At 51.8% G+C, this 22,978-nt stretch overlaps 1 protein-coding gene across 6 annotated transcripts; it reads left to right on the top strand.

The window, feature by feature from the left end:
• The first annotated feature begins 224 nt into the window (after positions 1 to 224).
• On the top strand, positions 225 to 22,723 carry LOC121166583 (reticulophagy regulator 3). Of its 6 annotated transcripts, none has more exons than XR_005885432.1 (9): positions 225 to 511; positions 12,921 to 13,027; positions 14,954 to 14,984; positions 15,890 to 16,016; positions 16,641 to 16,725; positions 17,800 to 17,937; positions 19,296 to 19,378; positions 20,157 to 20,266; positions 20,692 to 20,775. XR_005885432.1 is itself a non-coding variant. In XM_040995794.1 (9 exons), the coding sequence occupies exons 1-9, from the start codon at positions 273 to 275 to the stop codon at positions 21,135 to 21,137; spliced, it is 1,389 nt and encodes a 462-aa protein (XP_040851728.1). In that variant the 5' UTR covers positions 225 to 272; the 3' UTR covers positions 21,138 to 22,723. The 6 variants fall into 6 exon arrangements, 5 of the variants coding, with proteins under 5 accessions (XP_040851728.1, XP_040851732.1, XP_040851729.1 ...); XM_040995794.1 differs by having other exon boundaries at positions 20,134 to 20,266; positions 20,692 to 22,723; XM_040995798.1 differs by having other exon boundaries at positions 20,134 to 20,266; positions 20,673 to 20,775.
• Positions 22,724 to 22,978: the final 255 nt, after the last annotated feature.

Below are 22,978 nucleotides of genomic sequence, written 5' to 3'. Positions count from 1 at the left end.
CGAACTTTCTCCGCTCCAATGAGAGCCGAGTTCTGCTTCCTCATCCATTCAGCTTCAATCCTGCGGACTGCGCGTGCGCTGCCCTAGACTCGGTCTCCGCGCACTGGGACGTAGCGTTCTCCACGCCTCCAGGGGAAACGCGTGCCGGGACCAGTGCGCAAGCGCGCAGTGCTGGGGATCCCGGCTCCTCCTCCGAGCTGCGCGTCTGCGCAGTCGGTGTTATTGTGACTGTCGGGGCGGCGGACCCGGATGCTGTGGCTGCCGCCGGGGAGATGGCGGAGCTTGAAGGGGTGGCTGCGGCCCCGGGCCCATCATCTGGATCGACTTTCCGGGGCCGCCGCGCAGTGACAGGCTTCTGCGAGCGAGACCAGCAGGTGGAGGCGGTGCAACGGGCCCTGGTGGAGGTGCTGGGGCCGTACGAGCCTCTCCTGAGCCGGGTGCAGGCAGCCCTGGTGTGGGAGCGGCCAGCCCGGAGCGCCCTGTGGTGCCTGGGGCTGAACGCGGCTTTCTGGTGAGAGACGTGGATGGACCCTCGGGAACTCAGCGTGGCGCGAATTCGTCGGGTTTCCTTGCGGGTGCTCCCTTTGATCTGCCGCGTCTTTCCTGGACGCACTGGCTGCTCTCTGTACTTGGTCTCGTTGTACCTCGCCTGCTTCGACCCCATCCCACCTCCCTGATTGACCTGCACCCGTACTCTGTCCCCGCACGCCCGGCCGGGGAGCTGCTCGCCCCGTGCTTTGGAAGGCGCCTCTTAGCTGGGACCTATGAGGACTCCACTTCCTCTTCCTTGTCTTGGATGCTCCCGTGTGCAGACTGTCCCCGGAGATGTGAGTCGCTGTCGTGGGAGTGGAGGCAGGTGTTGAAAGAGCACGGTCCCTAGGTGTGGTGAGAAAACCAGCTGGAGTGGTTAGCGCGAATTAGCAGGTGCGAGGTTTTTCTCGCCCACTCCTGGAAGTTTGTGAAGTCTGCTTCACGGTGTGAGCTTCCTGAGCGGAGATGCAAAGAAAATTAGGAGATTAAGAAAGAAGAAGAAGAACTCGAACACTTTTGAGGGAGCTATTGTGAGTTTTCAGAGCCATTTAGGATTGCAACTTGCAAGGGTAACCAGCAGGGAGATTGGGGTGTCTGATGGTGGCTGGTTGGTGGTGTGTGTATTCACAGCTGGCCTGGGGCGCTGCACTTCTGCTGAAGTATCTGTGTGTGTGCTGCTGTTTTGGAAAAACGGAGCAGCTCCTGTTGTTTGTCACTGAAAGTGGACGGAAGTGTCCATAGGATCTACCAGGCTCCTGTGGGTTCGTGAGCAATAAGGAAGTGTTAGGAATCCGGTTCCAAGGGGCACATGGGAAGCACTGTCGGTGTTAGCCTGACAACAAGGGTGTGTTTTGAAAATGGGACTTCCTCAAATCAAAGCATTTACCTTCTCTTGTTTGAAGAGGGTTTTTGGTGAGGCACAGAACACGTTCCACATTCGCTGACGGGAAGCTGCGAAGTTAACTTTGTCCCAGCCTGAAGGAAAGCCAGGTTTAAAGGTGTCCCGGCTGTCTTTGGGTGTCTTGCGTCCACAGCCCTCAGCAAACTGGATGACAACTTTTTCTTCTACAACCCTCACGTTTTGGTTCCACCCTTCCTTAACATTCCGCCCCCCACCTGCCCTGCCCTTGAACTCCGTAGCTCCTCTTTCTGATTGGCAGAATTAGAGAGAAAAGAGAGAGAAACAGAGATCTTCTATCTGCTGGTTCACTCTCCCCCCCAAAAGGCTTCAAGGGCCAGGGCAGGGCCAGGCTGAAACCAGGAGCCAGGAACTCCCTTTGCATCTCCCACAGGGATGCAAGGACGCCCGGACCATCCTTTGCTGCTTTCCCAGATGCCTTAGCAGGGAGTTGGAATAGATACAGAGCAGCTGGAACTCAAACCATTGCTTATAAGGGACCCTGGTACTGCAGATGGTAGCTTAGGCCGCTGTGCCACAGTGCTGCTCTTTTTTTTTTCCTTTTAAAGATTTATTTTTATTGAAAAGCAGATTTATAGAGAGAAGGAGAGATGGAGAGAAAGATCTTCTGCCCTATGGTTCACTCCCCAAGTGGCCTCGACAGCTGGAGCTGAATCAATCTGAAGCCCGGAGCCAGGAGCTTCTTCCAGATCTCCCATGTAGATACAGGGTCCCAAGGCTTTGGGCCGTCCTCCACTGCTCTCCCAGGCCGCAAGCAGGGAGCTGGATGGGAAGTGAAGCATCTGGGGCATGAACTGGTGCCCATAAGGATCCTAGCGCATGCAAGAAAAGGATTTGGCCACTAGGCCAATGCACTGGGCCCACAGTGCCAGACTTTTAAATGCGATTTCAAATTTTATTTGAAAGAGAAAGATCTTCCATCCCTTGATCGACTCCCCAGATACCTGCAGCAGGTGGAACTAGGCCAAGGTCAAAGCCAGGAGACCGGAACTTAACCTAGATCTCCCACCTGGGCATTAGGGGACCCAGTGCTGGAGCAATCACTGCTCTCCCCCTGTATTCTTGTTAGCAGGAAGCTGAAGGTTGAGCTGAGCTGGGATGGCCAGTCAGGAGCTTCCTGTGGGGTGCAGGTGTCCCAAGGAGTGTCTTAAACCACTGGGCCAAATGCTCACCCCTGACTGAAATGCATTTTTAAGATGTTTGGAAAGGCACACCTACAGAGAGACAGAAAGATCTTCCATATGTTTGTTGGTTCACTCCCCAAGTGGCTGTGACGGGCTGGAGCTGATCAGCTTCTTCTGAGACTCCCACGCGGGTGCAGGGTCCCAAGGCTTTGGGCCGTCCTCGACTGCTTTCCCAGGCCACAGAGTGGAGCAGCCGGTGCCCATATGGGATCCCAGCGCTTGGAAGGTGAGGATTAAGCCATTGAGCCATCAGGCTGTGTCTGCTTTTAGGCATTTAAATCGTTTCGAAAAGAGAGGAGTGTCATTGACTCAGACCAGAAAAAATCAGATCTGAAATAATGTTTCTGTCGTGAGCTGTTAGGTGTGATGGCACATCATTTGCTGAGGCATTTAGAAGCAATGGAAGACTGGCTAGGAGTGCAGAAAAGCCTGCGATTCAAGGGGATAACTTCTACTGCTCTGTTTTTCTCTCACGGTTTTCCTGTAGCTGTGAATGTGCCCCCCTCACAGCTCAAAAAAAGCTCCAGCCTGGAGCTCCTTTACCCCAGGACTGCAAGGCTCTCCTTGTCTGCCTTCAGGTTGCAGAGGAGTTAGGGTGTGTCACCTGCCACAGGTCTTGAAGCTTAGGTGACTGTGATGGCGGCTCTGTCCGTACTGTCTCTGGGAACGTCAGGGCCTGTGTTCCATTAGCCTCAACCCTGACTGTGAGTAACGGGGGAAGAATTTGATGGTCAGCAAGAGTGCATCCTGACAGGCTCAGCAAAGAACAGGTCCCGCTGACTCCTGGGTTGGAGTCCTACTGCCAGACCTGAGCGGAGGACCAAGAACCCCCAGGAACGTGGGTAAGGGGTGTGAGCTCCAAGCCGCCTTCCCATATGGCAAAGAACACCCGGAGGCTGGAAGGCTGGAAGGCTGGAAGGCTGCAAGACCCCGAGCTCCTTTCCTTGCTGTGATTTTGGGGAGCTTTGGATTGGGGGTGTGGACTGAGAGCACACCGGGGCGCTGCTGTACTGCCTGTTGGCGTCTGCTCCTACAGTCACTACTTGGAGTTAGCTCTACTAAGCTGGGAACAGACAATCTGTTTCCAACAATTGAAAAAAAGAAGTGGGTTAGGGTGAGGGGGCGAGATGTGGCTCTTCCCTCTAAAAAACAAACAGAAAAATGACTTGAGAAGCGATTAAGAGTATTCAGAAAGTCTGACTTAAAAAGTTGGAATTTGAGCGGCCAGCACCATGGCTCAGGAGGCTAATCCTCCACCTTCAAGCTCTGGCATCCATGTGGGAACCAGTTCATGTACTGGCTGCTCGACTTCCGACCAGCAATCTGCTTATACCCTGGGAAAGCAGCAGAGGAGGATGGCCCAGTGTCTTGGGACACCACACCACCCATGTTGGAGACCCGGAGGAGTCTTGAGGTCTCTGGCTTGAGATCAGCTCAGCTCAGCTCAACTCAGCTCGGCTCCAGCCATTGTGGCCGTTTGGGTGGGGAGTGAACCAGCATATGGGAGGTCTTTGTCTCTTGTCTCTCCTCTCTGTAAAGCTGCCTTTCCGCTAAAATAAATCTTTTTAAAAAGGGCGGGGGGGGGGAGGGCGGTGAGGAAGAAGAGATGGAAGAGAGGGCCCATTTAAATGAGATTTGTTCTGTGGGAGAAAAAAAGCAATTACATGTGAAACAGGTGAGCCCGATGCTGGCATTTGGGGAGCTCTGTTGCCTCTAGCCAGGATGCCTTGGCTAAGGTTGCTGCCAGGAGGAGGCTGCCGTCACTTGGCTTCGGGGAGTCCGTCCCCACGGTAAGGCTGCCACTTCTGTGTAGCGTACAGTGGGTCCTCTGGGTCCTCGGCGGCCAGCCAGTTTCATTTCAGCTTTCCTGCAAGCAACAGCTATCATTCCATGGCAGAGGTTGGCTTAATTCTTTCCTTGTAAATTACCAGTGTCTGGTTCATTAACTAGTGGCAAGTGTGTGTAATAATGGGCTGACTGTCCCTGTGGGCTGGGAAGCTTTGTTCTGAAGTGCCTGTCCGACAGGCTCACTCTGTGGGAACAAAGGGACCAAGAAATGACATCTTAGGCTGAAAACAGACATGGGTCACTCCTGATCATAACATACCGTACGTAGCTTACCTGGACAAGCGGTCTGCAATTATGGCATAATTATCCTAGAAGACACTGTGTTCGGTTGTAGCATTTCTCATCTTTTTGGATACCGTGTTGCTCCTCTCACATAGGAAGGTAGTTTAATTGGGTTAGAAGCCCCTGTTCAAGTGGAGGTTCAGTCTGTAAAAGGGGAAAAATAGCAGTGACTAGCAGTTTCATCCTCACTGGTAATTTAAAGATGCCAATGGAAGCAAGTTACTAATTTCTGCTTCTCCGGTTTGAAAATTTAGTAATATTTAATTGTGGAGCAGATACAGAAAAGTGAGCTTATGGCTGGTAGAAATATGGGTTAGGTAGCCTTGTTTGGAAAGCAGTCTGAAGGCTTATGCTAAAATACCTCAAAGGTTTCCATCTTTTCCAAGGTCAGGAAATGAGCGGTTGCTGATAGATAAGGTGTCTTTGGGTGTAACACACATGTTCGAACACCAGATAATGTATTAACGTTGAATCAGTCAGCCTAATACAGTGAGTTTTAGGGACCCCAGACTCCAGGAATAAAGGGGTCATTTAAAAAAGCTGATGCTTTTTGACCCAGTAATTCTTCAGTGTTTGTCACAGCAACAAAGATTTATGCTTTAATGAGATATACTCCAACTTTTCTTCATTATATCAGAAATTAGAAACATCTGACCTTAAGGAGGAACTTTAAAAAGAGTTGAGATGCAATCGTTTTTTAAAAGTTTTTCAGGCTTTTTTGGCAATGTGAAAAAATGTGTGTGTATTATGAAGTGAAAAAGAAGGTTTTAGGGCCCAGCACGATAGCCTAGCAGCTAAAGTCCTCACCTTCCATGCGCCAGGATCACATATGGGTGACAGTTCTAATGCCAGCAGCCCCACTTCCCATCCAGCTCCCTGCTTGTGGCCTGAGAAAGCAGTCGAGGACGGCCCAAGACTTTGGGACCCTGCACACGCATGGGAGACCCTGAGGAAGTTCCTGACTTCTGGCTTCGGGTCGGCACAGCACCGGCCGTTGCGCTCACTTGGGGAGTGAATCATCGGACAGGTCTTCCTCTCTGTCTCTCCTCCTCTCTGTATATCTGCCTTTCCAATAAAAATAAGTAAATCTTAAAAAAAAAAAAAAGGAAGATTTTAAGACCACGTATGTAGTCTACTTCCACAGCGTTTTTCTATAAGATTTCTTTATGACAGAAATAATCAGTGCTCACATTGTAGGCTGTGCTTGCGGATGGATGATGGTCTTTTATGAAAAGGCTAATATTATGTACTAACTTTTAAGCGATTTTTCCAGTTTATGGCCAGTTTTTGTGTCTTTGATACTTTCCCACCCCCTCTGTCGCCTTGAGGCAATTCCTAGATAGCATATCTTTTAATCTGTAGATACAGCTTAAAAAATTGGGCCTCTTAAAGACCATTCCCATCACCAGACATGTAAAAGTCGGAGTTCGCCTGTCCAGCCTTGTGGTTGATGTTGTAAATGACTGTTTGGATGAGGCTCATGTGCCGTTGTCCCCCGGAGCGTGCTGCAGGCTGGCTTTGCTCACTGTGTCCCTGTGGCCCAGCCGTGTCCCCATGCGCTCTAATTGCCTGCGAATTGGTGGTTGGAGCTCAGGGCTTGATCAGATTCTGTCTCGGAGATAGAGATGTACTAATTTGACTTTGATCTTTATTTGTAGACTTTCTTTTGACTCTTGGCACTTGTTTTCACCTGGGAAGCTCTCATGCTTATTGTAGTTGCTGAAAATGTATCTTTTTTTAGAGAGAGAGAGAGAGAGAGCCATCTTCCATCTACTGGTTTATTCCCAGATGATCACAACAGCCAAGGCTGGGCCAGGCCAAAACCAGGAGCCAGGAACTCCATCTGGGTGACAGGGACGCAAATACTGGAGCAAACTTTTGATAGTTTCCCAAGTTGTGTTAGGAATGAGCTGGTTCTCCAATCTGGGATGCCAGCATCACAGGCAGCAGCTTAACCCACTGGTTACGTCGCCCCCTGCCTGTTGTCTTAACAGAATTCTACGTGACTGTCACATTGTTGGCCTATGTGAATATAAATTGCAGACTAAACTAACTCCAAGGAACCCTCTTTTATTTTTCCGCCCTCCTTCACAATCTCATGTCTGCATTATACCTTGTGAATAGTTGTCCTTGTATAGATTCATTTCTTTATTACAGATTTATTTATTTGAAAGGGAGAGTTAGAATAAGCCCTCTCATCCTCTGGTTCACTCCCCAAATGGCCACAACAGCTGGAGCTGGGCCAGTCCAAAGCCAGAAGACCACAGCTGCTTCTGTGTCTCCCGTGTGTGTGTCTGCAGGGGCCCAAGAACTTGGGTCATCTGCTGGTTCCCTAGGCACATTAGTGGGGAGCTGGATTGAAAGTGAAGCAGCTTGGGCCTGGCGTGGTGGCCTAGTGGCTAAAGTCCTCACCTTGAACGCACCAGGATTCCCATATGGGTGCCGGTTCTAATCCCGGAACCTTCACTTGCCATCCAGCTCCCTGCTTATGGCCTGGGAAGGCAGTTGAGGACAGCCTAAGGCCATGGGACCCTGCACCCATGTGGGAGACCTGGAGGAGCTCCTGGCTCTGGATCGGCGCAACACCGGCCACTGAGGTCACTTGGGGAGTGAATCATCAGACGGAAGATCTTCCTCTGTCTCTCCTCCTCTCTGTATATCTGACTTTGTAATAAAAATAAATAAATCTTTTTTTTTTAAAAAAAAGTGAAGCAGCTGGAACTTGAACCAGCACTGGTGTGGGATGCTGGCATTGCAGTTCTGGGCCCTGAAGTCTCGGTGTGGAGGGGGACAATGGTGTTTTCCTGCCAACAAGCCCTGAGATCACCAAGGGGGTGAGGCAATGGCCAGGACAGCCTGATTGGACATGTCCGTTTATTGTAAAGCAAACACAACTTATGTAGACTAGGAAAGGGGAAGGCAGAAGGGTGGTCCCAGACAGTCCTCCCACCCAGCAGTAACACTGTAACTGGCTAGAAGGCATGTCTGTCTCTTAAGGACCCTCCAGCCAAGTCACAGGTCACACGCAGCTGGAAACTACCTCAGGTCATGGGCAGGTAAACAGCGAAATCTCGCCCACCAGAAAACATGCAGAGATCCAGGGGCCACAAGCAGGGAGCTGGATGGGAAGTGGAGCAGCTGGGACTAGAACCGGTGTCCATATGGGATCCTGTCATGTGCAAGGTGAGGACTTTAGCCACTAGGCTACTGTGCTGGGCCATGTGTCTCAGTTCTGTCAGACTGCTTCTGCTTCCTTAGCTGGAGCTTGCTAGCTTATCATCCTCTCCTAAGGTCCTTCCTCACCTCTTTTTGCCCCCGTTTCTTTACCATCTGCCGCCAAAATCCGAGTTTGTGTTCTTCGTTACTACCATGTCCGTTGTGTATTTGTTCGAAGCGCACACGCACAGCTTGGGAGAGGGGTTCATGTGTGTTTCCGAGAACAGAGTAGCCCGTGTTCACACGGCGCGCTCAGCGGACGTTGGGTTGAGGCACGGTTCATGAGAATGGAGTGTGGAGGCCGCAGCAGCGCGCAGGAGCCCTCCAGGTCTCGGGGAAAGCGATCTCACTGCCTTTGCAGAAAGCCGGCCTTGCTCGGCGAGCCCTGTGTCCTCTTCCCACCCCAGTTGCTATTTGTGTTCGTGATCACACGCTGGAAACCCGAGCGCATAGCCTGGCTCCCCTCCCTAGAAAGCCCTGTCAGGCGCTCTGGAGGGAACGGCTGGCCTGTCGCAGCCTGCTGCTGGCACTGGGGGGGCAGCGAGCTGGGGGTAAGGCACTCGGCGGCCCTTGGCCTTGCTGAATTTGCCCGTTTGTTGGGATGATGCCCTGGCTCTGTAGAGGGAATTAACATCCTGGGGCCGCTCTAAGGGTTTGTTGCTGTTAAGCTGCTTTCATCCTTTGATCTCACGTGTAATTACAGAGGGATGGAAAAATTAGACTAGGATTGTCATTGGTGACTGCACTTCTAAATGCTTTGTCTTCTTTCATCCCTCATTCTTTGTTTGGTTTTAGAAATTGTCATTTAAAAAATTATACTATGGGCCCGGTGCGATGGCGCAGTGGTTAAGGTCCTCACCTTGTACGCCCGGGATCCCATATGGGCACCGGTTCTAATCCCGGCAGCCCTGCTTTCCATCCAGCTCCCTGCCTGTGGCCTGGGAAAGCAGTCGAGGACGGCCCAAGGCTTTGGGACCCTGCACCCGCGTGGGAGACCCAGAAGAGGCTCCTGGCTTCGGATTGGCTCAGCTCCAGCCGTTGCGGCCACCTGGGGAGTGAATCATCGGACAGAAAATCTTCCTCTCTGTCTCTCCTTCTCTGTATATCCGCCTTTTCAATAAAAATAAAATAAATCTTTAAAAAAAATTATACTAAGATGGGCCTGGTGTGGTAGCCTAGTGGCTAAAGTCCTTACCTGCATGCACCGGATTCCATATGGGTGCTGATTCTAATCCCAGCGGCCCCACTTCCCATCCAGCTCCCTGCTTGTGGCCTGGGGAAGCAGTTGAGAACGACCCAAAGTTTTGGGACCCTGCACCCATATGGGAGACGTGGAAGAGGCTCTGGGCTCCTAGCTTCAGACTGGCTCAGCTCCAGCCGTTTTGTGGCCGCTTTTGGAGTGAATCATCAGACAGAAGATTTTCCTCTCTGTTTCTCCTCCTCCTCTGTATATCTGACTTTCCAATGAAAATAAATAAAATCTTTAAAAAAATTTGTACTGAGATGGGCATTTAACCAAGAGTTAGCACGCCTATGTCCAGGGGTGGCCCTTGTGGCACAGCAGGTTAAATCCTGGTTTGGGGCACTTGGATCTCACAGAGTTACCTGTTCAAGTCCTGGCACCTCCCCTTGGGATCGGCTCCCCTGCACACCTGGGAGGCAGCACGTGCTGTTCTGAGTCGCTGGGTTCCAGTGCTCACACGGGAGAACCAGCTAGAGTTTCTGGCTCCGGACTTCAGCCTGGCCCATCCCTGGCTATTGTGGGCATTTTGGGGGATGAACCAGTGGATGAAGTTTCTCTGTCTCAAATAAATAAACGAATTAAAATTATACAGCTTAATGGGTGAATGCAGCAAAACTGTTACGACAGCAAAAAGGCTAACGATCACCATCTGTGTCTCTGTGTTCATGTGTATGCGCAGGTGGAGTTTTGGCTTTGGTTTTTATGATACAGGAGTTGTACTCTTAGTATTGTCCTGTGTTTATGTCAAGTCATTTGGCCATGTATTCTGTTGAGAAGAGGTCATTACAGATGCATCAGTTTCTAACCAAACCTTGGTTATTCTGTAAAAATAGCTTTATTGCTTTATTTATTTGAAAGGCAGAGCAAGAGAGAGAAGCGAGAGGGAGCAAGAACAGAAACGCTTGCATCTGCAAGTTTTCTCCCAAATGGCCGTGAGGGCCAAGGTTGAATCGAGCTGAAGGCAGACGCCTGAACTTCCTTCCGGGTCACCCGTGGGGTGGCAGAGCCCCGAGCACTTGGGCCTTTCCCTCCCAGGTGCATCGGTTAGAGTGCTGGGCGGCAAACAGGGTGGCTGGGACTTGAACCGGTATTCATGTGAGATGCCAGCTTTGCAGGCATCAGCTTACCTTGGGGCACCACAATGCTGGCCCCATCTTGGACCATTCTTACTCTGATCAATTGCAGTTGTAATATATAGCTAATAGCATTGCTACTTTGTACAATTGCATGGAATGTACTGATAAGCATTTAAGAGGTGCCCTTACATCTTGGCTTTTCGACTAAAATGCAACGTGACACTTGTCAAGTGAGTCAGTACATTGCTTCCCACATCCATAAACACCCCAGGAAGATTTGTTACCATCCTGTTATACATAAGGACACTATTCATGGTCACATGACACATGTGCTGAAAAACTGGTGTGTCCTTCCTCTAGTCTGTTGCAAATCTGTGCTCTTGAAAGATACAAAATAGGGCCCAGAGGTGTGGCCTAGCAGCTAAAGTCCTCTCCTTGAATGCGCCGGAATCCCATATGGGTACTACTGGTTCTAATCCCAGTGATCCCACTTCTCATCCAGCTCCCTGCTTGTAGCCTGGGAAAGCAGTCGAGGACGGCCCAAAGCTTGGGATCCTGCACTCGTGTGGGAGACCTGGAGAAAGTTCCTGGCTCCTGGCTCCTGATCGGTGCAGCACCGGCCATTGTGGCCGCTTGGGGAGTGAACCATCAGACAGAAGATCTTCCTCTCTGCCTCTCCTCCTCTCTGTATATCTGACTTTGTAATAAAATAAATAAATATATCTTTTTTTTTTTAAAGAAAGATATAAATGAGTTATCAGAAAAAGGGAAAAAAAAAAGAGATACAACATGCAGATTCAAATATATCATTAGAGTGACGAGTCCCTGGTGAGGTGACTGCACAGTGTGAATGCTTCCCTGGGCCTGACAGCGTGAGCTCGCGGCCAACCCGGGGCTGGAGGTGCCCCAAGGGCTCTGACTGAGAGGCATGGGTAGAGCAGTGACATCAGAAGCAGGTTGTGTTCTCTGTCGTCTCAGACTTACTTCTTGATTTGAAAGGTAGAGCAGTGGAGAGAGAGAGACAGAAATGAGAGCATCCACCCTCTGGTTCACTCTGTAAATGACTGCACCATCTCGAGCCGGCCAGGCTGAAGGCAGGAGCCAGGAGCTGAGCCTGGATCTCCTATGTAGGTGGCAGAGATCCAAGTGCTGGGGTCCCCACCTATTACCTTCCCAGGTGCATTAGCAGGAAGCTGCAAGGGAAGTGGAGTGGCTGGAATTCGAACCAGTGTTCCAGTGTGGGATGCTGGCGTCTTAAGCTGCTGCACCACAACACTGACCCAAGAATTGGATTTTATTTGTTTTGTTTTAACATTTTATTGTGAAAGAATTCAAACATATACAGAGATACAGAATCCCATTTTCATGTCACCCAGCTTCAGTACTTTTCACTCACAACAATCTTCCAGCAAATTCCAGGCTTCATATCATTTTATTCGTAAAAATTTTAATATCTCTGAAAGGTTGTGATTTTTTTTCTTAAGATTTATTTATTTATTGCAAAGTCAGATATACAGAGAGGAGGAGAGACAGAAAGATCTTCCATCTGCTGGTTCACTCCCCAAGTGACCATATCGGCTGGAGCTGAGCTGATCAGGAGCCAAGAGCCTCTTCTGGGTCTCCCACACGGGTGCAGGGTCCCAAGACTTTGGGCCATCCTCAACTGCTTTCCCAGGCCACAAGCAGGGAGCTGGATAAAAAGTGGGGCTACCGGAATTAGAACCAGTGCCCATATGGGATTCCGGGGCGGGTTCAAGGCGAGGACTTTAGCCACTAGGCTACCGCGCTTGGCCCAAAAGTTTTGTTGTGTTTGAGAGGCAGAGAGAGAGCTGGAGCTAGCAGATGGGCAGAGAGAGTGAGCTTCTGACTGCTGGCTCAGTTCCCAGGTGGATGCTGTGGCTGGGACAGTGCTAGCAAAGCTAGGAGCTGGCCACCCAAGATTCGAGTGCAGGGAGTGGGAACCCAAATATTTGGGTAATCACCAGCACCGCCTGGAAGCTGGATTTAGGAACTGGGAATTGACCCACATACTTGGTTGTAGAATGCTGGTGTCAACCAGGAGGCTGAGTAAACTCCCACCTGTATTTTAGTGAGAGTGTTTGCATCTGGATTCCTAAAGGATGTTGGTCCAAAGTTTTCGCTTAGCCTTGTTCTCAGCATCAGAATAATTTTGACCTCACAAAATAAAGTGTACCAACACTCATGCCTTTTTATCTATATTTATTTGAAAGGCAGAAAAATACCAACAGGACTCAGTCTCCTGTGCACCAGATCACAGATGGTGCTGGGCAGGCCGGAGGCGGGAGCTGACAGTCTGTCGCCTGGGTGGAGGGATCCAACTCCATCCCGCCCTTCTGGGCGCACATCAGCAGGAAACTGCAGTTGGCAACAGAGCCGGACCTCAAGTGCACGTGTTCCGAAGTAGGATGCGGTGTCCTGTGCTAGACCGAACACCCCAGCCCCCCGAAATGCTCCTTAATGTCTATCCAAGTCAGTATCAGCACAGCGAAAAAAGAAACCCCCTGGAGTTAAGTCTGCCACTCGCAGCCTGCGGTGGGTTGCCCATTTCTTGAAGTGAACTTGACTGGGTAATGGTCTCCTTCGGGCTTTCCTTCTCGCAGGTTCCTGGCGCTGACTTCCCTCCGTCTGGTGTTCCTGCTTGCGTTCGGCCTGATGATCATTGTGTGTATTGATCAGTGGAAGAACAAAATTTGGCCTGAGATGAAAGGTGAGTCTCACGGCATTTGGAATAATCGGAGGCAGGAAGGGGTCTTTTCTCAGATTTGTGCCTTTAGTTTTGGGGGTTCCTGCGGCGTTGGAGCTGGGGCTCTCATTTGAAGTCTGAAGGATTTGCTTCAGAGGACACTAGCAGGGCTTGTGCTGCTGCGGTGGTGGTTCCGTGGAGCTGGTCGGCCTTCCCGGGCTCGGGAAGCTTAATTGCCCTTGGGAAGAAGTGACCCTTAGTTTTGTTTTTTTGATTTTTGTTTGTTTATTTTTCCAACAATTCTCTTTGGATACCACATCTTTACTCCTGAAGCAATATCAATTTACCTCTCAGAAATTTCTTTAAAAAAATTTTTTAAAGATATTATTTATTTATGTTAGAAAGGCAGATATACAGAGAGGAGAAGAGACAGAGAGGAAAGATCTTTCGTCCACTGGTTCACTCCCCAGGTGGCCGCAGTGGCTGGAGATGAGCCGATCCGAAGCCAGGAGCTCTTCCGGGTCTCCCACGCGGGTGCAGGGTCCCAAAGCTTTTGGCTATCCTTGACTGCTTTCCTAGGCCACAGGCAAGGAGCTGGATGGGAAGCGGGGCAGCCGGGATTAAAACCAGCACCCACATGGGATCCCGGCCCATGTAAGGCAAGGATCTTAACTGCTACACTATCGCGCCAGGCCCTAAACTGTTTTGATCTAATTTTAATTTCTTTGAATTTTTGAAGGCATAAGCCTTTGTAAGTTACAGCAAATGCCCTAAGATCAGGTTTCTCCTGCAATGACTGAACATGCATGGACTACACATATCCACATACATACACATATGGACAGTTAAATGACAGATGCAGAGCAGTGCTGCCGTGTGTGACCCACATATTTGTCCTGTATTTTGGCTGTAGCTCAAGAAATGAGTGAAATCAAAGATTTGGACAGGCAGAGAGAAAGTGTATCTAGAGGGGTTTCTGCCTCCGTTAGCCTAATAAGCACAAGTGCAAAGAGTTCTCTGCTCTCTGAGCTGTGTTTGGAATGAAGAGTTCATTAGAGAACCAGGTGGCTTTCAAATACATAAATAAATCTTAAAAAAAAATAGCTGGGAAATAAAGCCTGTTGGGGTTAGATCTTATGAGGCCTTGCAGTAAAAGCTGGAAGCTTAGGCTTTATTCTGTAACGAGTGGGTGTTCTTTGGGATGTCCTGAAATCAGAGCCTCCTGCTGAGGTGACAGGATGAGTTTGCTAGCATGAAGTCGGGACCACGTGGAAGGGAGCTGGGAAGGTGGGCTGCCTGTTGGAGGAGACTTGTGGCATTGTCCTTGTGTGAAGTGGTGAGAGAAGTGTGGCGAAAACAAGGTTGGATGGCTTGAAGAGGTTTGAGGAAGATGCATCCAGACCAGTAATGGTGGCCTGGGAAGCAGAAGAATACAAACTGCTGTTGAGACTTCACAGGTCGGAAGGGGCAGGAGGCGCACGGTCCGCGGATGGCGGCAGGGGCTTGCCTGGGAGCGTGAGTGGGGAAAATGGTCATTGGTGAGGCGTTGGCACGCTATTAAAACCAGACCAGAGCGGGCCCGGCGCGGTAAAGAGAACAGGCAGATTTATAGGATTGGCATCCTTACAGCATGCCATGGCAGCCTGGCACGCTCAAGGGGTGGGATGCACCGTTTTTCTCAGACACCTCCGCTTTCAGTAGAGGTCATTAGACAGAGACCCCCTTGCCCCTTCCCCGCCCGACATGAAGAAACGAACAGAGAGAAGGCGTTGTCCCCCTGTCCCCAGCTCCCGGACACTGACAGTGTAACCTGGTGTCTCCTTTGTGTTGGCTTTTACTGTTTTCTCTCCCCAAAACCTGTTAAAACATGAGCTGTCAGACCAACAGCCTAACATTCTTGTGTTTAGTTTTTCCTACCAACTAATGCTGGTGTTTGTTTTAATATTGTAGTGCCAAGACCCGACGCGTTAGACAATGAGAGGTACGGACCACTGATCCCTTCTCTGTCGCTCTGATTGACTCTCCTGTAATATTCCAGTTATGTGTTGCTAACCCGTGTTCTGGACACACAGTGTAAGCAGAGAATGTGATCTGCTCCAAGTAACTATTTCAGCAAATCCTAGGGTTGAGGCGGCAGCACGCTGAGAGGGGCCGGTGTGCTGTGAGCCATAGGAGTCCCACGAGAGCAGCGTCCTAGTGCCCCATCGCCTGACATGCCAGGGTTTAACAGCAGTGTGCCCCAGTGTGAAAACTGAGAGAGGCTGAGTCCGTCTACCTCCCGGTTTTTCTGCCAGGTCATCTAGTGTTTTCTGTGACCTCTGGCTATTTAAAGATGCTGGTCAGAAAACACACTGGTTCCTGGCATCGGCCAATGCCAAAGATTCCGTTTGTGTCTTACAGTTCCCGCTTTCATTGCTCAGTTCATCCACCCCTTATGTTTGGTCTGAGGAGTTTTTTCTACTGTGGTTAGTTTTGGATTTGCTGTATTTGTTTTCCCTCTGAGGGGCGCATCCACCATTGCTCCCCCTCCCTGCCCCCGCAGCAGTGGTGGCCATCGGGCTGTGCTGTTCTTTGCCCCCCGGGACTGGAGTCCCAGTGAGCGCCAGTGGCCTGAGCACAGGGGGAGAAAGACTTCCAGGGCCCTGGTGCTGGTGGCAGGTTTACACACGTGGACTGGGCTGCTTGCTCACAGGGTGGAGTTGTCAGAACAAGTTTGGCCTCCCTGTCCCCAAATTCAAGTTTCAACCTGGAGAGCCAGGAAGAGTCACGCTTCCCCTCCTGAGCACCTGGGACTAGGCACTCCCCAGCCCCGTTCAGACCTCAGGCAGCCAGATGGGGGGACCCTCAGCACCTTCCTTTCACAGCTCCCCCTTCTCTCTCCCGTAGCTGGGGCTTTGTGCACCCTCGGTTGCTCAGCGTGCCCGAGCTCTGCCACCATGTAGCTGAAGTCTGGGTTAGTGGGACCATTTTCATAAGGAACCTTTTGCTTTTCAAAAAGCAAAACCCAGGCAAGGTAAGACTCTTCCCTTTCTCACTTTCCTCTCCAGCCTGTCAGTCCAGTTCATGCTAACTCGACATGGCTGCTTTCCGGGGTGTCCTCACTGAAGGAAGAAAAGGTTGGGACCCTTCCTGGAGGCCGGGGGGATGTAGGAAGGGTTCTTGCAGCCACTGGGGCCGTGGGTGTGGCGGGTCTCCAAGGGGCGTGGGCTCACCCCTTTTCTCAGGCCATGTTCTTGCTCCAAGAGGGGGAAAGAAAGCTTGCTTGTGTGCATTCTGTGTCATTTAAAACATGTGGTAGGCTGTTGGGTTTTTTGGTTTTGTTTTGTTTATTATGTTTTGTTTCTCACTTTGACTTAAAAAAAAAAAAAACCCAACACTAACGCTTGCTTTCAGAGAGAATTTTTGGCTCAGTCCTGTTTGAACCAGTTTCCTGGCATGAAAGGTGTAGCCCTGTGAGGTTAGCTATGTAAAAGCGGTTTGAGTAGAAGGGGTTGGTCCTCCTTTTTCTCCCACAGTGGATAGGAGAGTGGCAGCTTTGTCACTGATGTGTCCATCCTGAGTCACATTGCCACATTCACCCCCACCCCAACCTCCACCGCGTAGCAGAAACTTAATGCTGTGTCTCTCTTCCCCCCAGTTCTGCCTGCTGAGCTGCGGGGTCCTGACCTTTCTGGCCGTCCTGGGCCGCTATGTGCCCGGGCTCCTGCTGTCCTATCTGCTGCGTGAGTATGCCACACGCCTCCGTCACAAATGTTTACGGTTCCAGCCAGCTCTGGGGCCAGAGGGAAGACTTTTGTTATATTTTGGTTCTTTAGGAAATTACCTTTTCGTTTTATGACCTGTTTAATATCTTGAAAATACTTTTCTTCTCACCGATAGCTCCCCACATATAGTCTTTTTTTTTTTTTTTTAAGTTTAAAAATACATTTAGTGTCATCTACTTGGAAGGCACAAGAGAGAGGTTAAGAGAGAGCTTCCACCATCTGCTGTTTTGCTTCCCAAATACCTGCAGCAGCCAGGGCTGGGCCAGACCACGGCTGGGAGCCTACCCAGTGGAGGTCCCATACACGAGGGGCCTGTGCCCAAGCACTTGGGCCGTTGTCTGCTGCCCCCCAGGCGCACTCACAGGAAGATGGATGAGAAGTGGAGTGGTCAGGGCTCACACTGGGACCCCAAGAGCGGGTACGGGTACCACCAGCAGCTTCTTCAGTCCACTTTCCCCCTCAAGTCCATTTCTTCCAGCTTGATCTTAGAAACCGACAGGAGTTCAGTAACACTATATAACCAACTGTACTCAAGCTGCATGTCCCTGTCCGAGTAGGGAATTAGAGCCCTGGCTGCTCTCAGAGGGCTCCTCTGCGAGGGTCCTTCATGCCGAGGCACCACCCCAACCCTGGACATTTTTGTAAACGGAGCCACTTGCTGTGGTATGTGCTGGTTGGGGACTAGAAGAACTGAGTCGCTCTGCCAGTGCCCACTGTATCTCAGGATCCCACCTGATTTGTGGCGTAGTTTCTGAGGCTTTGCCACCATTTAGCCATACTTATAGCTCGTGACACATGCACATGACCACTGTCTCGCTCTGACCATACTCTTGCTGGGTGCAGCCCTGTTCTAGGCCCTGTGGGTGGCCTAGGCCATGGAAATCCGCCCACCTTCAATGACCATAAGAAATAAGGAGAACTATTTTCACACCAAGTGTTGAAGCCCTAAGGATACAACAGCACCAGGACAGTGGGGTTGGTTTTTGTAGCCCATTCTTCATTTTAATACCCATTTCCCTGTCTTGGTCCCAGTTGTATCCATGATGATGTGGCCCCTTGCTGCGTACCACCGACTGTGGGATCGAGCGTATGTGCGGCTGAGGCCAGCCCTGCAGCGGCTGGACTTCAGCGTCCGTGGCTACATGATGTCGAAGCAGAGAGAAAGACAGTGTAAGTGGCACACGGGGAGGCTTCGTTTCACTTGGGCAATCAGGGGCAGAGAAGAAGCCACTAGGGCTGACGTGCAGGTCCCTGAAAGCAGGAAGATGGAATGTTTAGGAAACAGCCAGCTCTGTCCCAGGGAATCCACTCGCTCGCTCTTTTTCAAAAAATTTATTTATTTTTATTGGAATGGCAGATTTACAGAAAGAGGGAGAAAGATTTTCTATCCTCTAGTTCACTCCCCAAGTGGCCACAACAGCCAGAGCTGAGTCAATCTGAAGCCAGGAGCCTCTTTCAGGTCTCCCACATGGTCCCAAGGCTTTAGTCTGTCCTGTACTGCTTTCCCAGGCCACAAGGAGGGAGCTGGATGGGAAGTGGAGCAGCCAGGACACGAACCAGTGCCCAGATGGGATGCCAGTGATGCACGGCAGAGGATTAGCCAGTGGAGTCATCGTGCTGGCCCCTATTAGCTGCTCTCATGAAGTACTTTCCATGGTTCTGGCCGAAGCACACAGTAATGCCAGAGCAGGTCCTCTCTGCTAAGTCTGGCCTCTTTTGTCTACCAAAAGCTGCTTTCCAAAGGTGATTAAAACTGCCAAGGACATTCGGATACTGACCTGAGGGGCATCCAGCACTCAACTTTTCTGTCTATCTAGTCTTGTCAAGTTGGGTATTTCATTAACCCTTGGCTTCAAAGAGCCCTGCATGTGGTCATCAAGGTCCGTCTGCCCCTGGGCCAGCCTGTTGAATAGTACAAGTCCTTAAAAACCAGATGTTAGGACAAAAATCTTAGTTTTCATTTTATTTGGAAGGCAGAAAGAAACAGAAATCTTCTGTCTACTTGTTCACTCCCCACATGCCTGCAGTAGGCAGGGCTGGGACGGTGGTTGCAGGAGCCAGGTGCTCCATCCAGGGTCCTGCGTAGCACCTAAGAACTGGAGGATCACCTGCTGTCTGCATTGTCAGGAAGCTGGATGGGAAGCGGGGCCACCAGGACTCCAAACCAGCACTCCAACACGGGATGGCCATACCTTCGCCCTACAAAAGTCTGATCTAATCTTACCACCTTTCTTCTCTCCCAGCCCATCTGAGAATTGCTGGCAAGCCTGACAGCTAGTCATCTGACTGCAATGGAAATGTGGGGGCGTTGGTGCAGGGAGGGACGCTGGGAGAGCAGGCCTGGTCCTGTGTTTATAGCTTACACTGACTCTCGGGCTCAGCATCCTGTCTTTCAGTGTGCAATGGAAACTTAGGGCTGCCCTCAGAGGGGCTCCTGGCTGTCCTACTCTGACTTCCTGCCTTGGAAGTTTAATGAGGGGTTTGTCCCTTGAAGGAAAGCCTCAAAGCCGCCTTCTCTGTCCGTGCAGTGCGCCGCCGAGCTCTGCATCCCGACCGGGCCACGGACAGTCCCAGCGACAGCGAAGAGGAGCTTGCTGCCTTCTGCCCTCAGGTACCTGGCGGGTGGGAGCTGCTCTGCAGGCCGCTTGTCTTGACCCCCCCATCTCCACTCTGGCAGTTCAAGGAAGTTCACAGGCAGTTCCCTGGACAACCCTTGCTCCCAGGAGCACTGGTGAGGGGAGGAGCTTGCTAGGTCTCTGCAGCCTGGGTAACCAGCACTCCTTCATCCACGTCCCCTTTCACTGCCATGGAAAAACTCTTGAAGCTGTGTTTGTGTTAACTTTTATTTATTTAAAAGGCAAGAGTTAGAGGAGGGGCTGTCTGCTAGTTCACTCCCCCAGATGACTGCAGTGCTCGGGACCGGGCCAGGCCAAAGAGAGGGGCCAGGAATGCCATCCGGGTCTTCCATGTCGGTGGCAGAAGCCTGAGTACCTGGGCCATCCTTTGCCACTTTCCCAGGCACATTAACAGGCCAGATCAGAAGTGGGGCAGCTGGGACTCAACCAGCACTCAAATGGGATGCTGGTGTAGCCGAAGGCAGCCTTCTTGCCCCAGATGTGGTCATTGTTTGAATGGCTAACCCACCCTGAGGTCTGGGCAGTGTGTCTTGCTGCTCACCTGTGGGAAATATGTTCTGAATCAGTGGCGTGGTAAAAATGGAGACCAAGATTTCTGTCTGCTCCTGGTAGAGCTGGGTCCCTGGGTGGTGCCCAGGGCCAGCTTGTGAGTGAAGGCTGTCACTGCGGGCTGCTCCCGGGTCCCGGCGACATCCTCTCCTCAGGCGTGTCGCTCTTCTCTTCCCCTAAGCTGGATGATTCTGCTGTTGCCAGGGAATTGGCCATCACCGACTCCGAGCACTCGGACGCTGAGGTCTCGTGTACAGACAATGGCACATTCAACCTCTCAAGGGGCCAAACACCGCTCACAGAAGGCTCCGAAGGTGAGGGCTCTGACTGCTGCTTCGAGGTGTCCATGGACAGAGGGGACACTGATGCTACCACCTTCCCGTGTCCTGAGCTGTCCACTAAGGGGCCAACAAGGCACCAGCCCTTTTTGAAGCCCTTAGTCCCTAAGTGGAGAGGAAAAGCTAGCCATCCCTGTGGGTTTTGCTTTATTCTGGAATCCATGGAGGGAAAAATAGTCATGTGGGGTTAGTGGGGGATGGGGGTAGGGAATTGCACTGGGGCTGAGCACTGTGATGGCTCAGACACGTGTGTGTGTGTGTGTGTGTGTGTGTGTGTGTGTGTGTGTGTGTGTGTGTGTGTGTGTGTGTGTGTGTGTGTGTGTGTGTGTGTGTTACCAGGCGTGTGTGTGGAATGCCTGGGCTGAGCGCAGTGGTGGCTCAGGCACCGTTGTGTTCCCCAGACCTCGATGGGCACAGTGATCCGGAGGAATCCTTCGCCAGAGACCTTCCCGACTTCCCTTCCATCAACGTAGATCCTGCCGTCCTGGATGACGAGGATGACACCAGCATCGGGATGCCCAGTCTCTTATCCCGCGTACCAGCAGGTGCCGAGGAGCCCCAGGCGCCCACTGCCCACCGCGATGAAGCCATGCTGCTTGGTGCTTTGCCTGCAGGCTCCAGGCTCACCAGCAGCCTCGCCAGCCTGGTCTCACAGGGCATGATCCAGCTGGCCTTGTCTGGGGCCTCCCAGCCAGGCCCGGCTGGCCCCCCAACCCGGAGAGCAGCAAGAGGTCTCCTCCAGGCTCCCAGTTCAGACCTGGACACTGATGCTGAGGGAGATGACTTTGAACTTCTGGACCAGTCAGAGCTGAGTCAGATGGACCCTGCAAGTTCTAGGAGCCATTGAGACAGGACTGCTTTTGGGGATCACTGTGGTTTAGGTTTTTTTTCCCTCATCCCACTTAGGGTGACTGGGCAAAGACAGAGTACAGGTCCCATGCCCTGAATGACACACATATGCTGGGGGGCATGGCTGACACACAGAGGCTGCCTTAGTGGGGGACACTCACTCCCCCGTCCCCGGCTGCACCCTCATTTTTGTGCTCAGTCACTGAAGTAAAAGTGTGCCGCTTCCCCCAGGGAGGCTTCCATCCATCACGCTGGTACTTTGGGGACAGAGTAGTCAGGGACATTGCTTCCCCTCCAAGGAGGTGCTGCTGTTTGCTCTTAGGCTCGGGTCCTCTGAGACCCTCGTGATAGACAAGTCCATCCCTTCCTTCCTCCTGTCTCTGCTCCCCGCAGCCCCAAAGACGGACAGCAGCCAGGCAGACGGGGTCATCATCTTTTATTGAAACAGTTTGGTTTTTTCAAGTGAGCTTGTCCTTTGGTTCTGATGCGCAGACCTGCTCCCCACGGCCCGGCCCAGCCCAGGGCTCCAGAGTACTGCTGTGAGGTTGAAGTGATGTGGATATGATGCAGGGATGAGCCTCTTCCACACCAGCCCAGGCCCTGCAGGTGGGGGCGGCAGCTGGCTGGGAGGGGCCGTGAGCATCCCAAGGTCTCATGGAATCTTTTGGAGCTGTGTGGTTGTCTTTGGTGCTGCTAAGTCCTGGCTGTGTTGGACCATCACAGCCTGAGCAGTGAGCAAAGCAATACCATACCTACGTCTGGTCCTCGCGCTGCCCTGCTCCTCCTTTGGAGAAGCAGTAACCCCCTGGGGGATGGCAAAGTAGCACTTTACGAGCGGCTCCCCGGCCCTCCTCCCCGGGGCCACCAGCTCCTCTTGCACCAGCTCCTTCCCTGCTTTTCAGCTGCTTCCCAGCGTGGCAGGGCCCCCTTGATGGATGGGCCCAATCAGCAAGCTGTAACCAGCAGGGACCACTCTGAGGGCCACTCATTCTGCAGTCCCCCTACTCCCCTGTGAAATCATGTAAGACAAACCCAAAAAGGGTGATTGGCACTAAACCTGTGCCAGTCAGCTCAAGCCAAACCCTACTTCCCTCTTGGCCTCTACATGAATCCTTTGCTAATCCTCAGGGACCACTCCCCCTTGACACCCCCCTACTTGGGTGAGGGATGTTGGACAGAGCTCATTTTCACGTGCAGTGTGCAGCCGTGTTTGCCCGTGGTTAGTGGACCGGGTGGAGCTGGTGACAGTGCGAGGGGAGGAGCCCGGAGTCCGCTGTGCAGTCACTCACCTTTGTGTGAGGTTAGGGGGAGGCTGCTTAGACGGCTCTGGACACCTGGACGGCTCCTCCGTGAGTTCTGGTGTGGGGAGGATGGGAGGTGGGGAAGGAGTGGAATTGTGTGTTTGCATGAGTGTGTGCAGCTTCAGGCCGTGGGAGTTGGCAAGAGGGAGGGAAGGAAAGAGAGCAAAACCTTTGAATGGTGTCTTGTACCTGGGGGGATCCTGCTCTGAATCTCCTTCGTCCTCCACTGTGAATTGGGAGTGTGGGGGGTGGGTGCTGGGAAATAAATCTTGTATGAGAACAATCTTTAAGAGACTGATGCTGAACTGATGTCTTACCTCGATAGATCTTGTCTGTTCTAAGTTCTGATGAATCTGTCACGCTGACAGTCTCCTCAGAAGAAGTCAGGCCCAGGGTTCCCTTTGTGATGGCCAGAGCCACGGTATGAGGCCTCGCCCCCTCCTGGGGCACCCAGAGTGTGGTTGGCACTCACCTGGCCTTGAGCCCGCAGTGCCTCCCCGCCTCCGCAGTCGACTGCCTTCCTAGGCCACAAGCAGGG

Source organism: Ochotona curzoniae, unplaced genomic scaffold, assembly GCF_017591425.1.
Source record: "Ochotona curzoniae isolate NIBS_2020 unplaced genomic scaffold, NIBS_Ocur_1.0 patch175, whole genome shotgun sequence".
Taxonomy (NCBI): domain Eukaryota; kingdom Metazoa; phylum Chordata; class Mammalia; order Lagomorpha; family Ochotonidae; genus Ochotona; species Ochotona curzoniae.
Note: the sequence above shows the minus strand (reverse complement) of the source record. Positions and strands in the feature narration are given on the sequence as shown.